Source organism: Falco peregrinus, chromosome 13 (genome assembly GCF_023634155.1).
Source record: "Falco peregrinus isolate bFalPer1 chromosome 13, bFalPer1.pri, whole genome shotgun sequence".
Taxonomy (NCBI): Eukaryota; Metazoa; Chordata; class Aves; order Falconiformes; family Falconidae; genus Falco; species Falco peregrinus.
This window is the reverse complement of record NC_073733.1, coordinates 8,210,909-8,234,932: the sequence shown is the minus strand read 5'-3', so window position 1 is coordinate 8,234,932 and position 24,024 is coordinate 8,210,909. Positions and strand designations below refer to the sequence as shown.

Here is a 24,024-nt window from a genome sequence, read left to right as displayed (position 1 = left end):
GTAGCGGCGGCGCGGGGTAGGCCGGGAAGGCGCGCGGGGCAGGCCGGGAGTGCCCGCAGCGAGCTCGGGGCGGCGGGGCGGCAGCGGCGGGGCGGCAGCGGCGGGATGTGGTACGAGATCCTGCCCGGCATGGCCATCATGGGCATCTGCCTCAGCATCCCCGGCCTCTCCACCCTCTACATGCACCGCTGGTGCAACGGCGGCAAGGTCAGTGCGGGGGCGGGCCGCCCGCGGCCTCCCACCGGCGGCCCTGCCCGCCGTCCCGGGGCTCCGCTTTCCTCCTTGGGATTCCCCCCTGTCCCCTAGGATCTTCCCTTCCCCCTGGGGTCCGCTCCCGCTCGGCCCCACCCTCCCCCCCCCGCCGCGACCCCCCCTTCCCCTGGGCCGTAACGGGCCGCTGTGTGGGCCTCGGCAGGAGAAGAGGATCGCCCGGTTCCCCTACCAGTGGACCCTGATGGAGAGGGACAGGCGGATCTCGGGCACCAACAAGTACTACGTGTCCAAGGCAGGTGCTGGGGCATCGGGCCGAGACTGTGGGGGGAGGAGCAAGGACCACCTGTCCCCGAGCTCTGGGCTGGGGGCTCCCACAGCTTCCCAGGTGGGCAATGGCTGCTCCTGGGGCTGTGGGAGCTCCGTGCCGACATTTTAATTTTTATTTATGATGGGATTTGGGTACTTTGGCATAGCTTGAAGACCTGTGTGTTCAGCAGTGCCCTTTGGCAGTTAGCCATGGGAACGGTGCAGACACAAGCTGTTATGTTTTCTTTTTCAGGGCCTGGAGAACATAGACTAAAGTAGCGGCACTTTGAAGAATCCACCTATCTATATAAAAATGATTTAACTCTATAGTAAAGATATACATCTATTCAACCCTTGTGTCTGTATTGCTGTGGTTTTATTGCTGACATACCATACGTTATATGGTATGTAAGGCCCCTTTGGTCAGTTGGGGCCAGCTGTCCCACCTGTGTCCCCTCCTAATGTCATGTGCCCCCCAGCCCGCTCGCTGGTGGGCTGGGTTGAGGAGCAGGAAAGGACTTGGCTGTTATTGCTTGGCAGGCCTTAAATGAACACCCTGTGTTATCAATGCTCTTCCGAGCACAGATCCAAACCATAGCCTCATAGTAGCTACTGTGAAAAAAATTAACTCTACCCCAGCCAAAACCAGCACAACAGCTCATAGCCACTGCTCAGAAATCTTGTACTGTAGCACAACCTTAACACTGTAACATTTGCCTTCACAAGAAATTACTCCCAGAGGCTTTAAACCAAAACTAGTCTCATCCATGAAATTTTGAAGTACTAGATAGTAGCTTTCACCTAATCCATCTGCTTTTTGAGGTCCTGAATGTTAACTCTGCCCCACCTCTCCTCTCCTGCAGACCTTGCCTGCGGAGGTATTCTTCACTCTTGAGTCCAAGCAGGCTGAATCACAGGTAAATAGCACTACTCCTTCATCACCAACAATTTGGGAAGTTCTAGCAAGCTTCTCCATGCCAAAAACAAATAGGGAGGAGCTTGATCTAAGTTAGTTTGCAGTAACAGCAGAGAGGCGGAGAAACCTGTCAAAACCTTGCTATGTAAAACTAATTGACTCTGCTTATGATTAGCTTCACCACTCCACCACAAGCAGGGATAGCCACCCCATAAACATCTGCCGTGTCCCTAATGACTTTGTCCTGGGCTTACGCAGGTCTAGCGGTGTTCTTTTTAGCAGATCTGCTTACACAGTTCTTTTTGGCAGATACACTTGCCCTGTGCATGAAGGCCAGCTCTGAGCTGGCCAAACTCAGATTCAATACTATTCATACTATTTATCCTCTTTTTATTCCACCTTCCAGGCCAGAACAGCGTCAGTTTAGACAAAAGTGGCTTAAGGACATTATTGAAAATAAAACAATCCTCATGGAAAGACTTATTTTCTCCAGTTTGCCGTCACCAATGCACTGTTGGTATTTTGTGGAGAATCAAATAAACATAACTAAGAAAGAATGACTCATCCTTATTAGCATTTCTGCTCTGTGGATACATAAAAAGCATTAAATCTGTGCAAAATTAACTACAGCCTGACCTGGCAGCTGGCTTTATATAACGGTCCCTTGCAGGTGTGGTGGGTATAGCAAGATGGAACCAGGTTCCAGAGCGCAAACAGGAAGAGGCAACTGGGCCAGACTTGCTTGTTTGCGAACACCAGGTCTGAAGAACTCCAGGGCAAATGTTATAGGACTTTTATTTTCTTTATACAAATATACAAGACATCTCTGCTGCCAGAACTACAACACAGAGACTCGGGAGAACCAAAAAAAAAAAAAAAAATAGCCTTTAGAAAACATTTTGGCTTTAAAAGCATTTGAGAAAAAGGTGGCTAACACGCAGTATGTTTGGAAATATGCAGTTGAGTCAAAGATAACCACCACAGAAGCACTATCCGGAATAGGCCTCCAAGCACAGAGTTTAAAGAAAGCCTGTGATACTGCTGAAACAGACCAAATTAAAGTACCACAGGAATTAAAATAAGGTTTTAATCTAGAACAATTCCACAGGCAAAAAAAATGAAAATAAATTAAAAGACACATCCTTGTTACCATCTGTGTACATCCAGGGGTTCCAATCACTGCACCCCACTGCTCTGATACCTATGTATAACATAGGAGAAAAAGAAGCAAGCAACGTAGTTCTCCACCATGGGCTTTGGCAGATTGAAGCTCAGACCCTCCTATTTATACCCCAATGGCAATCTGCTTGCTTTAATTGAAGCCCATCTGTATTAAATTACAAACTCATTTCTATTTACAAGTCTAGTTTGAACCACAAACCAAACAACTGTTTCGAGAAAAAAAATAGTATCTAAAAGACTTACAAAAAAAAAAAAACCTAAGTGGATAGTCTTAGATCTTAAACAGGAACCGAGGAGGAGTTCCTTCGTTTTTGCTGCTGTTACTGGTAGCTTGCTTCTGATGGCCAGCCTACTCTCATTAATCAAAATAAATGGAAAAATCACACTTGTCAGCATCAGGTAACAAAAGTCCTTCCATGGAATCCTCCTGCTTTTCCAATTGAAAGTGAGCACAGAACACTGCCAGCTCTAACCTTCCCTGCCTGTTCCTGCCTTCCCTGCCTTGTAGCCTTTCACTTTACAGGGATTCCCTGTAGACTGTGAATAAATCATCCAAGACAATCTGACAAAAGTATTTCCTTCATACAAGTGATCCACTCCTGAGGCTTGGCCCTGTTGGGTGAAAGGCACTGCAGCACTTGGAGCTTTTTTCAAATTATGACTGGAACAGGTTAGCTGCTGCTTAGTAGAATCTCTGGTGTACAGTTCAAATAAAGAATTATTTTTCCTCTTTGCCCTTAGTCTTTCTGTAGACCATCTCTCGAAAACTTGCGAGGATCTTATTCTCTCGTTTCCTCCTCTCCTCCTGGTTGAAAGATGCCAGAGCTCTCTTTTCATCTGCGCTGTAAATCTGGTTCTCTTTACGCAGACGCACAGCTTCCATTCGGCGATGTCTGCAGGGGAGAACATTGTGTACATCAGCATGGGCAGAGGGATGCAATTCCCTGTCACGGGTTCCATCCATCAACTGGCTTGTAAATAAAGATACCTACACTAGGGAATCCAAACTGCACACAAGCTTTCTCAGAAAGGAGCATGGCAGAGCAAGAAACTGACTTCTGGGAGTGTCTGCTCCCAGCCTGTCAGCTGGAAGCCCTGCCTACTCCCAGGGTGTCAACTGCTGGCTCCCTAGAATTTAAGTGAAATTCCTGTTGGACTCGGAGAAAAGTGCAGTCAGCCTCTCACATCTTAATTTGTCTCCTACTGAAGAGCCAGCACATCACCTCTGCTGTCCAAACACACCACCTTCGAGCCACCTGACTGACACAAGCATCTCTTCATTTGGAATACAAGATACTTAAAAGTTATTAACTGGAAAGAATTTTTGCTCTTGGGGAGAAAGTGTCCTTAAAAAACTCACCATGTGTCTATAGCAATAGCGAGTTTAGCACAGATTATTGCAAGCGCACAGAGCACCTTCTCCACGCTTTCATCTAGAGCTTGGAAGCAGTCTTCCAATGGGCCAACAGAGGAAGCAGCTCTTGAAAATTTCACTGAACCATTACCACCATCAAAACCATACCTGCTGCCACTCATGACATAACCAGAGCTCTCAAACGATGCAATCTCTTCACTGGTCAAGCCGATTTCACCTCTCCGGGGTATACGTTTTCCTGCTTTTACGTACTCTGCCATGGCTGCACCTTCACCAGGCAAGAGGGCATGTCCGTAGCTTAAACAAACAAACGAACAAGCATCCCAGTGATTTCAATCAGTCTCAAATATAGAGCTAGAACATGATTTAGATGAGCTAAACATCCAGCTTCCCTCTTCACTACTTCCTACAGCTGCATTTTTAAGCATTCTTTTTCTTTCCCACACATTGCTCCATTTCTTCCTTATGGCTAACACTAGCAAAAACATCTTAAATAACCAGTTGAATCCATTCCGATTACACAGGAATGAAGACACTATAAAGTCACAATACCGCAGAGCATTAGAATAGACATCTTACAATTGATTTTCTAGAAATCAAGGTTAACACACATAAACCAGACTTTCCTACCTCAATTCAGGCTAGCACCACTACTACTTCTGTCTGAGTTTCTGGCACAGCATTTCTCTGATGCATGTACACTGTTATAACAGCCCTTCTGAACTGTAACTTTCAGGCTTGGTTTACTTGATGCAATCAAAGTATTGTTAGAGCTGGCTACTCACTTCAAAGGCCTATCATCCTGAGATGCATGAGTTTTGGGGGCTTCTGGTCCAATCAAGCTATCAGCTTCTGTATTTTCTGCAACAATCAAATAACAAGGAAGATTAATGTTGTGCTCATTGTTATCAGAACAGTTACGCAGGTCAGCAACACCTAACAAAGAATTCATGAAAAGGACATCAAGAAGTTTCAACCCAAGTTTAAAGTCAGGTGAACCTACTTGACCTCTCAATCCAGAGATCTTCCCCTTGAAACGTTTCATCATCAGAATCCTCACTACTTGAATCACTGGATTCCTTCCTGCTTCTTTTATTTTTCTTTTTCTTATACTTCTTCCTGTGATAAAGTCAAAGACAGACATGCTATTTACCAAAATCTAAGATGAAAGAAAGTGCTGGAAATCATACTCAGGTAATTAGTTTCTGAAGGCAAATTCCACCTACAGGAAGACCAGCTGTCTGCATATAGATTGTTGCTTCATAGAAAACGCCTTACAACAAAACAAAGACAATATATACTCTGTTAAGCCTTTCATATAGCGTTAGAAAGTGGCTCCTTATTTTTGCATCAAGTCTTCTATGCTGCATATTCTGTAGATTTAAATAAAATCTGTCAAATTAAGATTATTTGACAGCATTTACAGCCCTAATCACAAGAGTGCTCAGCCTTCCTCACTACCTGCTAAGGAAGTGGTACTTCCCTCTAGTTAAAAGCAGGGAGAATTACACACGACTACCTGGAAACTTACTTTCTGTTCTTCTTTTTCTTCTTCTTGCTTTTCTTTTTATCTTCATCTGAAAAATGAAAGTATGTATAATTAGCAAAAGGAGATGAATAGTTATAACTAAGTAGTTTACTGCACTGTGAATAACTAACTGCCTCCACCAGAATGCCACGCTACACAGTTTCTCAGATGCGATTTGTCTAGGTACCAAATAATACTGAGAAGTATTAGTAGAAACCTACCTGCAGTATTGTTCGGTATGAGAACGTACTAAACATACCTCTGGCACAAGATGCTCAACGGATGCTAAATTCAGAAACCCTATTTCCTGAGGCCAGACCACAAGCACTCAAGGAAAAGGCACTACAAACCCAGCAAGATGGTGAAAGAAAAGAACAGACTGATGCTGCAGCTCTGTAATTTCAGAACACTGCAAGCGTGCAACAAAAGCCAGAAGCACCACTTTGTGTTCAGAGGAGAGAAGGAGAGTTCTTGCACCATGCACATTAGCTGAAACCCTCGTTTCTTACCGCTGGAGTTCTGCTCAGACTCTGACTCGCTGTCGCTGTCCTCAGAATGTTTTCTGCTTTTTCTTTTGGATGCCTTCCGCTTTTTCTTCTTTCTTTTCTTCTTCTTTTTCTTTTTTTCCTCTAAATGTTTTAAAAAGATAACATTGGAGAACAAAGATCATCTAGCTCCATATGCATTTCCCGACCTTTCCAAAACAACGCTCTCCTTTGAACTGGAGTCCACCACGCTCACTTCCACCTATCAAAGTCAGTGAACCTCTTGCAAGCAACAACAGCGGGTTCTAGACTTGGTAGCATCCCATTTTTAAAACAAGCTGTGTAAGCAAACCAAAATACCTTCTGAGCTGGAATCTGAAGAACTACTCTTGGATTTTGCCTCTTCATCTTCTACTGGTGTATGCTCATCGGAACTGAATAAAAATAAAAGTTTGCTATTTAAAATCTATTTTGTAATATTCAAGATCAAAGGCACATGCTTGCAGATTTTGAGTCAAAACTTGCAATAGAGTAATTATTAAACAGCTAATGTGCAGCATGGGAGCTGCTTTCAGAACCGCAACATGAAGGCCACCTGATCTACAATAAATCATCTCTCTCATAATCCGTATGATAGAATTATTTGGGGGGAAAAAAGAAAACTAATAATCTCATTATGTTGATTCAGAAATGAACCGACACATGAATTGTGGCAAAGGGACCAGAGTAGGGCTAAGACTTTTTTTAAGTTAAACTGACATACAATCCATATCATAAAAAACGGAAGGAAAGAAGATATGCCTTACTCGGGGTCAGGAACCTTTGGTGACAGTCCCCAGACTTCAGGTGCCCCCAGTTCTCCAATTCTCTCTCTCTCATTGAGTCTCCTGTAACGGAAAACACCTTCGCTGAAGCCCAGGTGCTACACCCAGCACGTAAACATCTGAAGTCTGATACCTGTTCCCACTTCTAATTGCCTACAGCAGCCACAGTAAGGAGAACAAGCAGCCAGCAGCAAAGCTCCGTATGCTGCAGATGGGCGGGTAAGGGGTGTCAGCACCCTCCCAGCCCAGCCCGCTGCGGAGGACGCGGTGTCAGCCCAGCCCGGCCCAGCCCCGGCCCGCCCGGGCGCCCCGGCCTGCCAGTACAACCGCGGGGAACGCCTCACGCCGTGCCCGCCGCCAGGGAAGGCCGAAGGGGTTAACGCAACGCGCCGCCAGGCCCTGAAAGGCCCCGCACAGCAACAGGCCCGGCCACGCCCGCCCCGGGAACCACTGTCCCGGTTCCTGCTCTGCGCGCCCCGGGAGCGCCGGTTCCTCCGAGCGGCGGGGAGGAACGGGCACGACAGGCCCCACGGGAAGCCCCGGGCCGGGCCAGCCCGGGCGGGCGCTCGCCTCTGCCGCAGGATCTCCTCCTTCTCCTTCTCGTAGTACTCGGGCCAGGCCTTGCCGTGGTGGTGGCCGTGGTGCGCGGCGGAGCGCGGCCCGCCGGGGGTGCGCTCGCGGGAGCGGGACCAGCTGCGGCTCCGTCGGTGGCTCGGGCGCTTCAGGCCGTTGCGCTCACGGGAGCGCGACCGGGACCGGGACCGGCGGCCGCGGCGCTCGGGGCTGGCGGCGGGCGGGCTGCGCGAACGCGACGCCGGCGCCATGGCGGCGGCGGCGGCGGATGAGCCACTTCCGGGCGGCGCGCGGCTTCCGGCGCCCTCCCGGCCGGGCGGGGGCGGGCGGCGGGGCGGGAGCGGGCCGACCCCGCCCGCGGGCGCACCGCCCCACCCGCCCGTGCGGCAACACGGCGCCGCGGCGGCGGCGTTCCCGGCAGCGGCGTTCCCGGCGGCGGCTCCCTTTGTGCTGCCGGCGGTGGGGGAGCCCCGCGGCGGCCGGCTGGGCTCCGGCCGGCAGCATGGACGTGCGGACAGCGGCGGCGCCAGGTAAGTCGGCGCGGGGGCCGCGCTCCGGGGGCCGGGGGGGAGCAGCGAGGCGGGCAGCGGTGGGGAGCCCGGCGCCGGGTGGCGGCCGGGAGCTGTCCAGGGCGGCCCGGGAGCAGCACTGCCCGGCGGACAGCTCACGGCCCACCCCCGCCTCCCGCCGCCGGGGCGGCTCCGTCGCTCACCTCCCCGCCGGGCTGCGGGCGCCGGGGCTTCCCCCTTCCCCGGGCACCGGGGCCCGGCGCCGCCCGGCACCTTCGCGGCCGCTTTTTTGAAGATTAAAAAAACAAACGGCCCCTCCCAGAGCGGCCTGTCGCGGCCCCGGCCGCCGGCCTCGGCGGCAGCATGTAAGGAGCACCTGGAACAGCAGCGATTTGGGGTTAAAATTGTACAAATCCTGTGCTAAGATAAGGCGCTCACTGTCCTTCTGTGAGCGTCCTTCCTCTTCAGGCTGCCAGGTCTGAGCACCCTCCGGTGGTGCTTGCTTAAAAAAACAACCGAATTTCTGCTCTGACCTGGGAAATGCGGTGTGATATCACTAGGCTCCTGCGAGCTCGGCATAAACGGGGCATATGCTGTCTAGAAAAGGCATCGTATGTCAGCCCTCTTTTTTACAAATGAAACACTACTTTAATTCCCTAACCTATCATAAGCCCATTTAAAAAAATATCTGTAAGGAGGAAGCTTATTTGAATTGTGTATTATTTTGGGTGCATGTGACCACATGCAGAATGGGGATGGAAAAGATGCTGCCAAAGGTTTGCATATGTGTAGCGTTACCGTACCCTGTGTCTGTCCAAGGACAGCCTGGTATCTCTCTCCTGTGGAGCTTTGTGAATATTTTGATGTCAGGGAGTACTGCTTGTCTAATTAAACTAGATAGGGCTGTCTTTTAAAAGACTGTTGTTTTGATTGGTGGTAGGGTCATCTGAATGAGACAGCTGGCAGCCTGCAGTGGCTGCATTTTTGCCAGCTGGCTCAGTGACTTTGCCTCTCTGAACTTCCAGTCTCAGGAAGAACCTGAAACCTAAAGTGATCCTGAGACTTAGCAGACTGTGTCCACGCTCTCCTCGCAGGCTGCCCACGTTCATTTACCCCTGTGGTATGTGAAGTCAGATGTCCCCAGGAAGAAGTCCAGGCCACTATGTAGTCCCAGCACTGGTTACAGGAGGTCATACCATCAACCCATGAGAAAGATGGAAGCTGCTGGGCCAGACATGTAAAGTAGGGACCTGTCCATGTGGCAAGTAAATGTACCCCTGAGGCCTTCATGAGGGCACATGGTCCTCCCCAGCTTCTCCCCTGGGATCCCCCCCAGCCAGGGCTTGGGGCTGCCCCAGAAAAGGGGTGGAAGGCCCTGAAATGCGGCCAGCGGTAGCGTGCTGTGGACTGGAGTCTGGGTTTGCTGTGTGCTGACTCGGGCTGGCTGAGAGGCGGACGGTCAGGGGGGTTCAGAGGCACTGAGCGCTGCAGTGCTTGGCACAGCTGGCTGCCAGCCTTCGGTGGTGCTGAGGCAGCTCTCATGATAAGGCCACTTGTGTCTGCAACCCAGGGTCTGTCTTGGCAAAACGGTGACTAAAACATCTACTTCTCGGGAGCACTCTGCACCTCCATGACTTAATATTGTAAAGTGATTTGAAGTATTTTTATACACAGGTTACACAATGCACATATATACAGTATGTAACAGCATCTACAGCAACTGCTAATGTCAATAAAACGTATCACTGGACTTTAAATTCAGTTATATAAGGTTTTATATGGGATTGACAGGAAAAATACGCTTTGAAAATTCCTCAAAATGTGAATGGTGGAAATTAGTATTTTAGAGTCCTTTGGAAGTAGTGGTGTTTCATTTTAAATTCCACAGTGGAATAATATTTCTGTCTCTAAAAGTAGTCTTAGCTAGGATAACTGTTGAATTTTGATTTTACCGAAGGCCCTAAGGGGAAATTCCTGTCCTGTTTATCAAATTTATTTTAATGTAAAATACATTTTCTCATGACAGAGAATGCTTCTTTGTGTCTCAGATTTGTCAAGTCTTTAGAAGAATTTTCTGTTCCCATAAGCTGTATTTTTAAAAAAGATGAGAGCTCTTCAAATTGCCTAGCTGAAAACTTGTCACTGAATTGTGTATTTTTTTTGTCTTTTTGCAAAAGCCTACACATTACTTCTTTAAATTTATACTTAGGTTTTTCAGAGCCTCTATTCTAAATTTTTTTATAACTTCTATGCATTGAAATAAAAGTTGCTATTGTGTCTCTTATTTGTTTTTTCAGTTCCAAGAATGTCACATTTCGTTCTATGTTCTAGATGTTTCTTGTCAATATCCTAGATAAAATGGTTCTTTTAATTTGTCACTATGTAAGTTTTTATGTGAGTCAAATCACCAAATACTTTCTAGGATTATGTAAATATAAAAGAGAAAAAAAACAACAATAAAAACTGAGGGGCATGCTAGACAAAAAAATACGCTGAAATTCTGCATTCAGGTGCAGGAGGACTGAATGGCAGCTTTAATAAAATTAAGCTGGTCAAAGCAGTAGCTGTGCCCTGACCAGGGCAAGGTGACAGCGGGGTTCAGATTTTCTATCTGATATAAGAAATTGCCAGAGAGAGAGAAGTTTCTGCAAAAAGGTAAAAGTAAAGGAGATGGTGCAACTCTCACAATTAGACCATCTTTTTTTTTAAAAAAAAATTAGACGAGCATTTCTGTGCTTAAGGGTAAGCAGTTTAAACCTGATTTTTGAGAAATTGTGATGATACAGGAGCAGGGCTCCTTCCAAATCAGTGCTCATCTTTATCTGTAGATTTTCCTGTTAGTTACTTAGAAATGAGATAGGCATTGAGGAGAAGAAAACTCCTTAAAGCGAAAGGCTAAGAAATGGTTTAATTGGACCAACAGACATTTTTGGAGGAGAAAAAAGAACACTGGATTATACATTAAGAATTAAAACAATTACAGTATTTTTATTTAATATAACCTGCTGCGTAAAACCGACTAAGAACCTGTATCAAAGGAGAAAATTTAACTGAAAAGTTATATAAGGAAGAAAAGCTTACCTTTTCCCCTGATTATTCTTTTCTACTATTTATTCTTCTTCACTCAACTCTCTGGAAAAACCTATAAATAAACAGAAACCAGCTTTGTAACAATTTAGATCTGAAGGCTCGCTTTAAAAAGGCACTTCTGCTACTAGCTATACAAATACAGGGAGCATGGCAAGTGATTTTTTTTCTAGAAGAGATCATAAACCTAGGCAGGACCATTTTGTTGCTGATGTATGCAGTGAGGGATTGCAGTCATTTGTGCTGGTGATTGTGGCCTGTTAATATTTTTGGTTGAACTTGATAGAAGGACATTTGTTCTTAGCAGTTTTTGAATCTTGAGAAATATCAAGAACCCCTGTGGTTCAAGTCCACAAAATGCATAGAGTGGGGGGGAAGAAAAAAAAAAAAAAAAAAAGAGCACAGATCAGTAACTGAAGATGAAAAATATCTTTTATGATCTTGGTGCTCTTTGAGAATTCACGAACAGCGACAGTTTCCAAGAGACCGTATTGTAGATGTGTCACTTTGATGACCACGTCAAATGTGCCAAGACCTGCATTTTGTCAAAGGACATACGTCTGCACAGCTCCTAGTGGAGTCCAACACGTGCCACTGTGGTGCAAAGAATACAAAATAAATGATCCTGCACTGCAAGCGTGGGTGTTCAGGTTTAGGTTACAGGGGATTTCCTCCCAGCAGGGCGGAGGTGTCAGCTGCATCAGGGCTTGGCAGAGCACTGGCAGCCTGCTCTCTGACCCCGGGAAGGAGATAAGCTGCAGCGGGAAGTAAGCTGCTGCCAGCACACCTCCACAGCCTTGCCCAGCACGGTAAGTCGCAGGGTGGGTGTCGGGGGGCTGGCTGGGGGCTTCACCCGGGCACCGAGAGCGTGACAGCTGGCCGCCAGGCAGGCTCCGGCAAGGCTGGAGCAAGGCCCTCGGCTGCCCAAGGCCTTCAGTGGAGCAGGGCCGGGGACCGGGGCAAGGTGCAGAGCCTCCCCAGAGGGATCCCTCTGGGATTCCCAACAGGCGGGGCCTCGGGGCCTGCCACCGGCCTTCGGCGCACCTGGCGGCGACCACACGAGTGGCGGCGGCCCCAGGCGGCCTCCCGGGACTGCTGAGAGCCGCCAACGGCCTCAGCCCGCCGCACCGGTACCGCAGCCGGGGCGCCACGGGGGGCGCCCCCGCCAGGCACCGCCGCAGCGCGCCCCGCCCGGCCCAGCCTCGGGCCCCGCTTCAGGCGGCGGGAGGGCCGCCCCGCCGCGCTTCCGGCCCCGAGCGCGCCCGAAGGGTCCCGAGGCCGTTCGGTCGGGGAGCCGAAGGGTGACGAGAGCGCTCGGGCGGAGCGTGGCGGCCCGCAGGGGCAGAGCGGCGCGGGGCAGCGCCCCCTGGCGGCCGCGCAGCGGGGGCGGCGCCCGAGTCCGGGAAGCGGCGGCGGCCGCCGATGCCTGTTGTGCGGGAAGGGCGGCGGGAGCGCAGGTAACGCGGGCCCTCGCCCTCCCCCTCCGCGCCGCGGGCTGCCTTCCCCCCTCCCCCCCCCGCCCCGCCGCCGCGGCGGGCCGGCCCCGTTCGCCTCGCCACCAGCAGGAAGCGGCGGCGGCGGGCACGGCCTGGCTGCGGGAAGGCGGCGGAGGGGCCGCCCGTCACCTCCGGCCGCCGCTGCTGGGCCGCTCCCGGGGCCCGCCGCCTGTCAGCGCCGCCGCCGCTCCGGCTGCGTGAGGCGGCCCCCGGCGCCCGCCCGCCCGCCCGCCGCCCCCACGACGGTGCCCTCCGGGCTGGCAGCGCCCGCTTTCATGGTAAACTTCCGCGGGGCGGCGGGCGGGGGCGGCCGGAGAAGCGCTGGGGGCCGTGGCCGGGCTGGGGGGGCTCGGCGGGCGGGGAGGGGGGGCTCGGCGGGCGTGGGCCGCGGCCTCCTCGGCACATCCTGCCCTCCCGGCAGGAAACAAAGTTTTACGAGGGGGAAAAAACCCCATAAACCCTTAAACTCGCTGTCGGTGGGTTTTGATGTTTTTTTGCCGCTTGTTGGGTGCTTCGACTTGGAAGTGCCAACAGATCACAGCAGTTTGACTTTACAGATCTTTTTTACCGTGTTGCCTTAGTGTCTTGGTTCCAAACACAAAGCAAGCTTGCAAGTATATGGAGGGGTATGTGTGTAAAAAAACCTTAAAAGTTTATTTTTCTGGGCCAGGAAATGAAGTCTCTCAACAGCATCGGCATTACCCTCAGTCGGCTGGTAATATATAGGTACACAGGTTTTGTTGTCTGGCCCATAAATAACCCAGGCTTTCTCACAACAATTTGTGGAATATTAAAGTAAATATCAAATTATGTTTAAAGCCTTTTGAGGGACCCACATCTTGCACCCTGGTTCTCAAATTTACCTTACTTGCTGTTGAATTGGACAAGCGGTTCTTTCTCTGTTGCTCACCTGGTAAGGATGGAGGATGTATTCAGAAGTTCACGTGCCTTGTGTAGAAGGTAAAGGGAAAAATAACAGTAAGATTTGCAGAGTGCTACAGCTTGTAAGCTTATGAATACAATCTCAGATTTGTATCTCCTTCTACAGCTTGTAAGCTTATGAATACAGTCTCAGATTTGTATCTCCTTTTTTCAGAAGAAGGAATAAACAGATGTGGGAACGTTGTGCAGTTAAAACCGTAAAGCTGTGTTTTTACTAATTTGATGCCTTTTACTTTCTCTTTGTAGGAATGGAGGGGAAAAACCTGATTTCTGCAACAGACGCACAATATTCTAGCGTGCTCCTTCAGTCTTTGAACGAACAACGTGGCCACGGACTTTTTTGTGATGTTACTGTCATCGTGGAGGACCGCAAATTTCGAGCTCACAGAAACATCCTCTCAGCCTCCAGCACTTATTTTCACCACCTTTTCTCAGAGGCTGGGCAGGTGGTTGAACTGAGCTTTGTAAGAGCAGAAATTTTTTCAGAAATTCTTAACTATATTTATAGTTCCAAAATAATCAGCATTCGATCAGATTTACTTGATGAACTCATTAAATCAGGGCAACAGCTTGGTATTAAATTCATAGCTGATCTGGGTGTACCTCCATCTGAAGGAAAAGACATGCCAAGCGAGGTCAAAGGTGGTGCTTCCGAAGCTTCAACTTCCAGTCCTGGTCAAAAGGACGCTCAAACACAAGTACCAGTAATAAGGCCAGAGAGTCAAGAGGTAATGGATGGGATGCCGGTTATAACACAGTCATTCTCCTTACGTGGCATAGAATATGAGACTACAAAAATTACGGTGAGCGATTCAGATGATGAGGATGATGATGTAATTTTTTGCTCTGAGATTGTTCCCCCAAAAGAATGTACTAAAGATACAAATGCTGCAACCCAGAACCAGCCTTGCCCAAGTCTGGCTGGAGTTTCTGACCAAAAATCGTGTGGCAGCGGTGGCTCTCCCCATTTGACAAGCATCACAGCAGCTCAAAAACTCACTTCTTGTGCCAGTCAGCTTAGCCCAACCCAAATGCAATCGAGCACCGCATCGCTTGTCTCTGCGGCACCGCAGCATTTGACTCCTAGTATCATTGTGCTAAATAAGCCTCTGCTTAACTCATCACTCAGTGCTAGCTCCTCGCATCAAACACATGTGACCCCTACAATTAATTTAGTTGAGGAGAACCAGCAGCCATCTAATAATGGCTCCTTAACTGAAGTGGAAACAACTGCTGTTGATGAGGAAGAGGTTGTTGAAGATGATGTCGCCATCATTAGCTCCTCTAGTCCTGATTCAGTGAGCAGTAGCAATTTGGTTCAGCAACCTTCTACACCCAAGGCAGCAACCACAGAAGGATCAGGTGTACAGAAAAAGCAGGTTGTAACATGTTCACAAGAGCCATCTTCTAAACCTGGAGAATTTAAAATAAAAATCTCAGATGTCCTTACCGGAAACAACAAGGAGTTGGGTTCAGGTATAGCATCAAAGCCAGCGGTGGAAGGGCAGAAAATCATAACATTAGATACAGCAACTGAAATCGAAGGCTTATCCACAGGCTGTAAGGTTTATGCAAATATCGGTGAGGATACGTACGACATAGTCATTCCTGTGAAGGGTGATTCTGAGGAAGGTGAAGCCAAGCCTGATGAAACGCCCAGAACATCTGGTGGTGATTCTCCAAACAGGAAGCGCATGAAAGTAAAGCACGATGACCATTACGAGCTCATAGTGGATGGAAGAGTCTACTACATTTGTATTGTGTGTAAGAGATCGTATGCCTGTCTGACGAGTTTACGGAGACATTTTAACGTTCACTCCTGGGAGAAGAAGTATCCGTGTCGATACTGTGACAAAGTGTTTCCTCTTGCAGAATACCGTACAAAGCATGAGATTCACCACACCGGTGAGCGAAGGTATCAGTGCTTGGCATGTGGGAAATCGTTCATCAACTACCAAATTACGGCCTCCCACATAAGATCAGTTCATAGCCAAGACCCTTCTGGAGACACCAAGCTTTATCGATTGCATCCTTGCAGGTCTTTGCAGATCAGACAGTATGCGTACATTGCTAATCACTCAAGCAGTATACCGGTAATAAACGAGGGTGGAATTGTTTATCGTGTTGGCACAGGGAAGGATGGTACTGAAGGAACAACATCTAACACTCCAGCCAAACAAATTACCTGGGATGACATTTTCATTCCACAGGGAAATGAAGCAATTTTTAAACAAAATCCATCAGAGGGAAGTACTGAATTTGAGTTTGTAATACCGGAATCTTACTGAAATACATTAAATGCTGGAAAAAGGATTCAGTGCAGCTGAATATCGCAGCTGTTTTAAATGAACTGTTAAAATCATTGTAAAATCAAATGTTAAAGTGAAAACAAGTTAACTTGTTCTACCAAGTCATCAAATGGTAGCATTTACAATGGATCATTAGTAGCTGCAAGTGATTTGTGGAAGCAATTCATCTGAAAGGTTACTTGCATAGGAAGCGAGACATTTCTAAGGAGCTGGCAGTGTTTTCTGGTATGTTAATTTTGATCAAAACGTGGGGATTTGTAGCTTGAAAAGGTACAATTTCTTCTAAAGAGCTAGAAATCTTTCTTCTAAAGTAATTGAGGTATTTCTGTACCCGCACTATGTAAACCTTTTCTTTTATGTTGGCACTTTAATGCTGGATTCTGTTTAGATGTTAACCAAGGAAACAGATTTTTCATTGTAGTCGCTTGAATATGGAACCATTAAAAGAAAACATCCCACAACTTAAGTTTATTTTTGTGAACAGCGCATTACTGCAAGGGTCCAAAATAACTGATTCAGTAGTTTGGAGTAGTGTATTTTTGAGCTACCATCTTAGTTCTGCTTATGAGCGCTATGAATCATCTGTCATCATGCAAATAGTCTTGTCAACAAGAGATATTCAGTGAGGGCTAACAAACTTTATTTATACTTGGCAGCGTGGTGAGCAGAGTATGAATATTCAGTGACTGGACCATCATATTTTACTCTTTTGCTATGGGACAGCCCCCCCCCCCCCCCCCCGAAACCTATGAAGCTCAATAGTGAAGAAGCTTAGAACGCTTAATGAGGAGATAATTTTGCCTTTTCAGAGCTTGAGGAATAATGTTGGGTGTTTACCACTAGAAAAGATGCCAGTAGTTAGTTTGGAATAAAGTGCTGTTCTTATTTTTTGCTCTTCAAAAGGGCTTCAGTCTGGTATTTTTTAAAAAATTAATACTGATGATAAAAGTAATACTTTTTAGCTGAAGGCTTTGGCATATACTTCCAAAAACTATGAAATTATCTATGTGTTGTGTTGATTTAGCACAGACTGCTGAGGATCTTGTAATGCCTGTTTGGTTAGATATTTAAGTAAAACAGGGATTTGGATATTCCCCCCCGCCCCCCGCCTTCCCTGTTTATAAGGTGTGGAAACATGAGGACTAAACCAACAATCAAAAAAATACCCTCCATCCACCATAATCCAAAATATCATTTCTCTGTGGTGGTTGCCATCCATTTTCAGTTTTGGGTTTATTACATTGTCCTTTTTTTCTCCTTGCAGTTGGTACATGTTTAGGCACTTAGAAGATGAATTAGATGTCCAACTTGAATAGGAAACAGACTGAGAAAAACAAACAGCTGTTTACTGGAGCCATAGTTTAACATTTCAGATTTAGTGACTTGTTGAGTTTTTGTAAATGGTAATAGGAAAGCAACTCAAGTTCTAGAAGATGACTGAGAAAGATTGTTGTGCATAGTATTAGTTATCGTAACCTTTCATTGCTTAAATGACAGTTAAAAGTTTTTTCTTGTTCACGTTTTAAGCAAGCATCTTGATCCTGTGACCTTGAAAGTTAAGGTTTTAGACATATAATGCTCTAGACAGAAAGACATTTAAATGGTAAATGGTTCAAATGCAACTTGAACTATAAAAAAGGGTACCAGAAATCTGTATGAGTAACGATGGGAAAAAGAGGAGGATTTGTTTACCTTATTCATGTAATGCTCAGCACCTCTGTTTTGTAGGACAAGAAGATGATAGACATGATTATTTTCAGGTCATATTGCAGACCCCTTTGAATATAATGGGGTATGCTTTCAGATGTTACAGGTTGGATGTTATCTGAGATGGCATTTCAGTAGTCAAACGTAATCATCCCAAGATGTAAGTGCTGATGGCCTGTATTGGCACAGGTAGCTCTGACACACCTGGGTGAGTGCTATATTGAGACTTCCTGAACTTTTTGATGAGAAAAAAATACAATGTTATTTTTGTTATTGATGTGACACATATGGAAGTAAGCATACACTGCAAAGTGTACATTCAGTAATAGCTAAATATAATGGCTATCAATATTTGCTGCTGATATATTTAAGACCTTAAATTGAACTGTGCCTACTAAAGGTATCTTTTTTTTTTTCTTTTTGAGGAAAACTGGAAAATTAGGGCTTTGTAACTATTTTTGCTAGAAGACTCGTGCTTGCTTGCATGTGTCTCAGGGTCTTCAGTTTTCCTTGGAAGTGATTTTTGATATCCAAAGTGCAGAGGTCATGTAAAACATTTTTTTAATTTCACTACCTGTATTTATTGGTTTGGAAACGTGTTAAATCCATTCGTTTAAAACTTTTTATGGGGCTATGAGCTTTTATATTTAGATTTCTGGCTATTGCACATATATTTGATTTTTTGTTTGTTTTTGTAAACACTTACCTTCCAGTTTAACTTAATGAAAAATCTTATGTAAATATTGAGAAATTGGCTTTGGGGTAATGGAAGAAAATGATTGAATCTGAAAAAGCATTTATATAAAAAGTAAAAATTTTAACAGAGTATGGTAGCAAACCTCACAGTCATTTATATGCATATAAGAACAATGGATCTGCTGCAAAGTATGATAACGGTGGCTGCATCCTCACTGTATGGTTTCTTTGGGGACTCATACCATAGCATTCCAGTATGTGAATTAAACAAATATTGAGACAACAATTGACTGCTTATTTATTTTGTAATGTTAAGGCATGCAGCTTATAAAAAGATGCAGAAGCTGATGACTATATACATTGAACATGGAGTTCTACAGCTATTGCCTAGGAATTGTTCCATGTGAAGCATTTATCACTTTTGCCACATCTTTAATGTATATAGTTGTACAGTCTTTCCTTAACATACTTTTAAAAGTTGTGTTCTACTTTTCATTAATCAATACTTGATATTAGTTCTTAGAGCTTTCTATGGCAAAAATAAAAATGTTTAATTCTAAAGATGGGTGTAGCGTGTTTCTTTCTAATGACAACTCAGCTTCTACAGTCTAATGTGTTACATTAGCAACAGTTCACATAATTTCCCTTTCCAGGTCTTTGGGAACAGTAGGGAACCCCTGGGGGCTCTGTGTGTGTGTGTTTGTATTTGGGACTTTGTTTTTTTCTATTTTTTTGTTTTGTTTGTTTGTTTGTTGGGTGGTTTTCTTCTGGTTGAGCACTTTCCAAGAAAACAAATTAGCTGAAAAACTCCCCTGTGTATTGTAAGCTGAGTGTTATGATGCATGCTTACTCTCAGAATAGGCAGATGAACAGTCTGTCTGACTACTACCATCACTGCAAATGAGCTAGAAATCAAGAAAAACACACCCAGTGACCAGTGCAATGCATTTCAGCTAACTCATGGTTAGGGCACCTTCTCTTACCAGGTTGCTGACTAGTTACGATTTGGAAGAGTTAGATTGTTAGTGAACTGTGGCTAACATGGAGAAAATGAGTTACTTTATGCAGACTTCTTGCAGGTAAGGAATGCAATTTAATAAGTAAAGTACCAAATGATGTTTTAGATGCTTTTATCTCCTTGGCTTAGGGCTTCCACCTACTTCTGCTAATATCAAGGAGCAGCTGGCATTAGTAGGACAGAGTTATAGAACCATAGAATGGTTTGGGTTGGAAGGGACCTTGAAGCCCATCTAGTTCCAGCCCCCTGCCATGGGCAGGGACACCTTCCACCAGCCCAGGCTGCTCCAAGCCCCATCCAGCCTGGCCTTGGACACTGCCAGGGATGGGGCACCCACAGCTGCTCTGGGCAACCTGTGCCAGAGCCTCGCTGCCCTCACAGTGAAGTTCTTCCTAATATCTCATCTAAACGCACCCTCTTTCAGTTTAAAACTATTACCCCTTGTCCTATTGCTACAGGCCCTAATAAAAGTCTTTCTTTTCCCATCTTTCTTATAGGCCCAATTAAACCCAGAGTAATCTAGGCAACATGAAAGTAAGTAAAGGAGACACTGATGCTGCACTGGCTGGATTATTCGACTCAGTGTTAAGCAAAAAATCAGCAGTAATATAACTTTACAGTGATTGAAGTCAGGACACCCCACTGCGTGGGTAGAACTGCAGAATTACAAAGTGGGGGGGCATTTGGGGCTTTTACAAACAATCTAAAAAAAAAAAAAAAAGTGTCTCTAGCTAATCCTGGTAGAAACACCGGTTTGCATTATAGCAAAATACATTTTTGTGGCACGCTTTTTTGTGTTGCCACTGTTGGGTTTTTTTTAAACGGTGCTATTATACTGGGATTCATCAACTAACATTAAAGATGCTTGTAAAACAGTGAAGTTGCTAAAATGTGAAATGCAATTTATAAATGTTTACAAAAGTCACACAATTTTATTTAACTTTGGTAAAGTAATAAAAGGGTACATATGAGTCACAATCTTGACATTCTCATAAGAAATGATGAATACAGTGCAGAATGTTGCATTTACATTAAACGCTTAGTTTTGATCAAGCAGAAGGAAACAGGTAATTCAACAGAAAATCCCACCGGTAATTTTTTAAATGTGAAGATGGACTTGTCCTTTTATAGTGAATTTAAAGCAGCAATGTAATTTTTGCTTAAATATACCTTACAAGAAAAAAAAAAGATAATTTGGATAATTTCCTAAGTTTAGTATTTGTCAACTCAAAACCAATGACACAGTAATTTCCTAATTATTTATCTGCCACCAAGTCACATTCTCATGAGTTTCTTAGTCCTGTCCTGTAGTGTCCCCTAGTCCTTCTAGCCCTATTTAGTTGACAGGCACAAATGGTAGAGTTTGTTTGTCAGAAGTGGGACAGGACTGTTAGCTTTTATATCAAAGATGCAGCAATAAAATATTTTATGATATTAATGTGCCCTTCTGATTCTAGTTTTGTGGGGAGTTTTATCAGAAGTACTGTCTATTTTGAAATTGCCCATGATCTCTATCAAGATTTAATTCAGGAAAATGTAGTACAAAATGGATGATGCCCTAGTATATAAATTTATTTCCAGTATGCAAATATATAGAAGCTGCTCTTTAACAATCTATAGTAAAACAAAATGTCACCAGGATATATTCTGCATACACTACTGCTTTAAATCCTGTGAGTTGTATTCCTTTCTCCAGCCATTTATTTTTCTTTGTTACTGGAGAAAAGTTAACACTTGCTTCTGGATAAACAGTGTCATTCTTTAGCTTATTAATGTACTGATTAGTATTTAACAGTGGAAATAAGGTTAACACATAGCCTAGCCTACAGGCTTTGCAAATGCATAGGATTAAAAACAGCGTTATAAAGTGTGGATGTACTTTGAAAAGTGACATTAGACTTCAGTGTTTGTTTTCCATGTTGACAGTATTTCTTTCTTTCTTTTTTAGGTTAAAATTAGAGAGATGCCACAGTTTAAAACCCAACTGGATTCCCCCCTCCCCGCATATATCCCATTTCTGGATTCTGAAAGCCAGATTTAGCTTTTAGGTACCTTTTTTGTCTGAAAGTAAAGGTAGACAACTGAGGATTAGGGTCAACAATCTGACGCCAAGGAAATGAAATCTTTAGGAAATAAGGGCTAAAATGTCAGTACCTTCTTTTTATCCCTGAAGTAAGCAGTTGAGAACACTCAGGCTGAGCAGCTCAGATCTGAACACTGTCATCTGAAATCACTTCCTGGAGTAGAACCACACTTTACAGGATGCTGTGTAACAAAGCTGACCTTCTTTTGTTATGCAGGATGCATGCAAAATCTGTTGGAATCTAGATCAATCAGCACAGTCATCAGCTGGAGATTAAATGAAAGTCACAACAATAATTGCAAATTCCTATCAGTTTCATCCTATATTACAAGGTGTTGAATTGTATCCGTGTGAGACTTACATCTTGGAGAGCTACTAGTGGATATTCCTTATGTGCAGCCCATAATACAGCTACTAAAACAGTGCTTATTCAGTGTGATGACTCAGTCCATTAAAAAAGTTAAAAGCACAAGCTAAAAAAAAAAATTTCTCAACCAAACAGAAGGGAAAAAAATATTTTCACTGCACTGTTTCAGTGACTTGTGGACAGTTCCTGATGCTCTTGATAGGAATACAAGGAAGATTTAGGCAGTGCAACCACCCAAACTATTTGACTTCAGCATTACTTACACAGAATTCAGAGAGAGACAACTCCATTTCACCTTCTATCTTAAGAATCATCCTGAAATAGAAACAGCTTGCCTGTTAAAGCTTATCCCCTTAAAAAAACAATATTCCAATTGTTTTGCTAGACATACATGAAAATATCCTATGATGTTATCTCTTCTCATTAGTGTTAAAGTTTGAGACACTGTTGTCATTCCCCTCAAGATTTTTCCAGTGTGTAGGCTGTAACCAACACATGATGTGAGCTAGGTTCTACAGCCCCCAGAAATCCCAGCAACTGGAGCCTCAAGGCCAAATAAAACAAGTGTCAAATCGAGTTGTCTGCAAGCACCCTCACCTTAAACAGACTGATGCTCTCTGGCAACTATTGATCTTGGCTACCCTTACTTCAGCTTGGCACAAGGTGGAGTAAGGCAGACCAGAATCTATCATCTGTGTTGTATCGCTTTATTAAAAACCCAGGACTACATGAACCTTGCGGTAACACAAAGAGGTTGGAATTTAGGTCACCTGCTACTCACTGACATTGCAAAACATCAGTAGTATGTCCCCTTCCTCATATTCTGTTGTTAAACCTTTGAAGTAAGTCTCGCAAGAAAGAACAGTCCAGTCTAATATTTGTATTTGCAATTATCTTCTGTATCTATCCTTCTGCTCCCTACCACAGTAAAATATAAATACAAAATGTTCACAATTATTTCAATGGCAAATACTTTTTTCTTCTTTCCCACATTCTTTATGGCGTATAAGGCGGTGGCTTTTCAAAAGGTGGAAAATACGGTGGTGAGTAACGAGGTGGCGCATTAGAGGACCACATATAGCTGGGAGACGGCGACACTGACTGGGGGTCATCGGAGAGGCCAGAAGGAGTGGAGGCTGGAAACACACTGGAATGCTGCAGGGAGACAGCAAGAAGGCTGTAATGTAACCACTTCTTAATGTAAAGGATCTTGGCAAAGGGATACTTCATTACGAAGCAGTGCAAAATTAACATTTCAAGGCTCACTTCTGCAAAACATATGTACATACAAATAAGTATTCAAATAACTTGTTGCATTCCAGGTAAGCACAGCCTGTAAGTAAGTTTTGCATGAGACTCCTTAGACCTAAAACTGAAGAAGGCATTTAAAAAAATTTAAATAAAACACTTCTCTCTCATCACTTCTGTGTACCTGCTGCATTTCACAGAGGCTGGACGAGTGAAAACTGGTGAGTCGCTCTCCAATCTTGGGCTTCACACATCAGCCAGTAGCAACAATGAACAAGCTGCAGATAATTTCTTTTTACACTACCTTTTTTCTTCACCACAAATAACACGCCCCACCCCCCCAAATTAATGATAACAAAGTAATTTATTCCTTCAGTAAAGTAAAAAGCTTGCACAGGTGCAGAAACAAAATTGTACATGCCTGGAGATTAATTTCTGCTCTCCAAAATGACTTCATTATCAAAAGTACCTTAGGTCTAAAGCCTCAAGTCACACGGTGCAGGCAGTGTCAGAGACCTGCACACAGGCTGGGTTCTGTCCAGAAACAGGCCAGGCAAACAGGTAACCAAATACAGTTATTTACGTTTGCTCCTCTAGCCACTAATACACTGCGGTTTTATCCCCGACAGCCATGCTGCGCCCCGTGCTGCTCTCGGCCATCTGGCCCACCCAAACAAGCCACCTGCAGAGCAAGCGGTGCTGGATGGTGCCCGGCTGCACCACCAGCAAGCTGGAGCGCAGCACCTTTCTGCTGCAGCACCACGCACCCCTCCAGCACCCTCCGGCTGTGGGCATGGACTGCAAATCCCAAACGTGCCTGGCTTAAGGCCCCGGCAGAGACAGAAGTGCAAGGAGCATCTGCACAGGGCTGGGAAGGGGCGTGGGAGTGCACGTCGGGGGGGTCCCCGCACGCAGTGGGGACCATGAGATTTTACCTGGGTGGGTGGAGGGATGATGGACTCTGCAGTAATAGCAGGTTTTCAAACGGCATTTCTTTTTTTAATCACTCCCCTAACATTAACCTGCGATGGTTTATTAAGCAGGTATATAGACCAGCCTGCTCATCGAGGACCTCACAGAAAGCCATGCAAACTGTTCCCATTTCAAACACCACAACAGTTCACCAAAAGCCAAATGACTGCACAGACATTTGGAAGGGC

The 24,024-nt window shown here is 45.4% G+C and overlaps 4 protein-coding genes across 8 annotated transcripts in view; 2 read left to right on the top strand and 2 right to left on the bottom strand.

The window, feature by feature from the left end:
* Nucleotides 1-20: 20 nt before the first annotated feature.
* Nucleotides 21-870, top strand: NDUFA1 (NADH:ubiquinone oxidoreductase subunit A1). The gene is made up of 3 exons (XM_055818382.1): nt 21-207; nt 416-505; nt 773-870. Exons 1-3 carry the CDS (start codon nt 106-108, stop codon nt 791-793), a joined length of 213 nt encoding a protein of 70 aa, XP_055674357.1. The 5' UTR covers nt 21-105; the 3' UTR covers nt 794-870.
* A 1,112-nt stretch (nt 871-1,982) lies between these two features.
* Nucleotides 1,983-7,653, bottom strand: NKAP (NFKB activating protein). The gene is made up of 9 exons (XM_055818375.1): nt 7,400-7,653; nt 6,812-6,892; nt 6,366-6,439; nt 6,030-6,149; nt 5,524-5,569; nt 4,996-5,111; nt 4,778-4,853; nt 4,140-4,289; nt 1,983-3,510 (listed from the first exon to the last, which is right to left on the bottom strand). The coding sequence occupies exons 1-9, from the start codon at nt 7,651-7,653 to the stop codon at nt 3,336-3,338; spliced, it is 1,092 nt and encodes a 363-aa protein (XP_055674350.1). The 3' UTR covers nt 1,983-3,335.
* Nucleotides 7,654-7,670: 17 nt separating this feature from the next.
* ZBTB33 (zinc finger and BTB domain containing 33) lies at nt 7,671-18,709 on the top strand. 4 transcript variants are annotated; one of them, XM_055818367.1, is made up of 2 exons: nt 7,671-7,932; nt 13,683-18,709. In XM_055818367.1, the coding sequence occupies exons 1-2, from the start codon at nt 7,671-7,673 to the stop codon at nt 15,722-15,724; spliced, it is 2,304 nt and encodes a 767-aa protein (XP_055674342.1). In that variant the 3' UTR covers nt 15,725-18,709. The 4 variants fall into 4 exon arrangements, with proteins under 4 accessions (XP_055674342.1, XP_027647721.1, XP_055674343.1 ...); XM_027791920.2 differs by lacking the exon at nt 7,671-7,932 and adding an exon at nt 11,395-11,807; XM_055818368.1 differs by lacking the exon at nt 7,671-7,932 and adding an exon at nt 12,081-12,455.
* A 1,367-nt stretch (nt 18,710-20,076) lies between these two features.
* Nucleotides 20,077-24,024, bottom strand: part of TMEM255A (transmembrane protein 255A) — a 28,179-nt gene continuing 24,231 nt past the window's right edge. For both annotated transcript variants that reach the window (XM_055818378.1, XM_055818379.1), the window contains exon 9: nt 20,077-22,771. In XM_055818378.1, the coding sequence (XP_055674353.1) occupies nt 22,613-22,771 (159 nt within the window). In that variant the 3' untranslated portion in view covers nt 20,077-22,612. The remainder of the gene's footprint in view (nt 22,772-24,024) is intronic.

Bases quoted from the DNA above. Each gene is read 5' to 3' on its own strand.
- NDUFA1 (XM_055818382.1), top strand. From the start codon at position 106: ATGTGGTACGAGATCCTGCCCGGCATGGCCATCATGGGCATCTGCCTC. The intron at 208-415 runs GTCAGTGCGGGG...GGGCCTCGGCAG, and splicing joins GCTGGTGCAACGGCGGCAAG to GAGAAGAGGATCGCCCGGTT. The intron at 506-772 runs GCAGGTGCTGGG...TTTCTTTTTCAG, and splicing joins ACAAGTACTACGTGTCCAAG to GGCCTGGAGAACATAGACTA.
- NKAP (XM_055818375.1), bottom strand. From the start codon at position 7,653: ATGGCGCCGGCGTCGCGTTCGCGCAGCCCGCCCGCCGCCAGCCCCGAG. The intron at 6,440-6,811 runs GTAAGGCATATC...ATTTTTATTCAG, and splicing joins CCAAAGGTTCCTGACCCCGA to TTCCGATGAGCATACACCAG. The intron at 5,112-5,523 runs GTAAGTTTCCAG...ACTTTATCACAG, and splicing joins AAGAAAAAGAAGAACAGAAA to GAAGAAGTATAAGAAAAAGA.
- ZBTB33 (XM_055818367.1), top strand. From the start codon at position 7,671: ATGAGCCACTTCCGGGCGGCGCGCGGCTTCCGGCGCCCTCCCGGCCGG. The intron at 7,933-13,682 runs GTAAGTCGGCGC...TTCTCTTTGTAG, and splicing joins GCGGACAGCGGCGGCGCCAG to GAATGGAGGGGAAAAACCTG.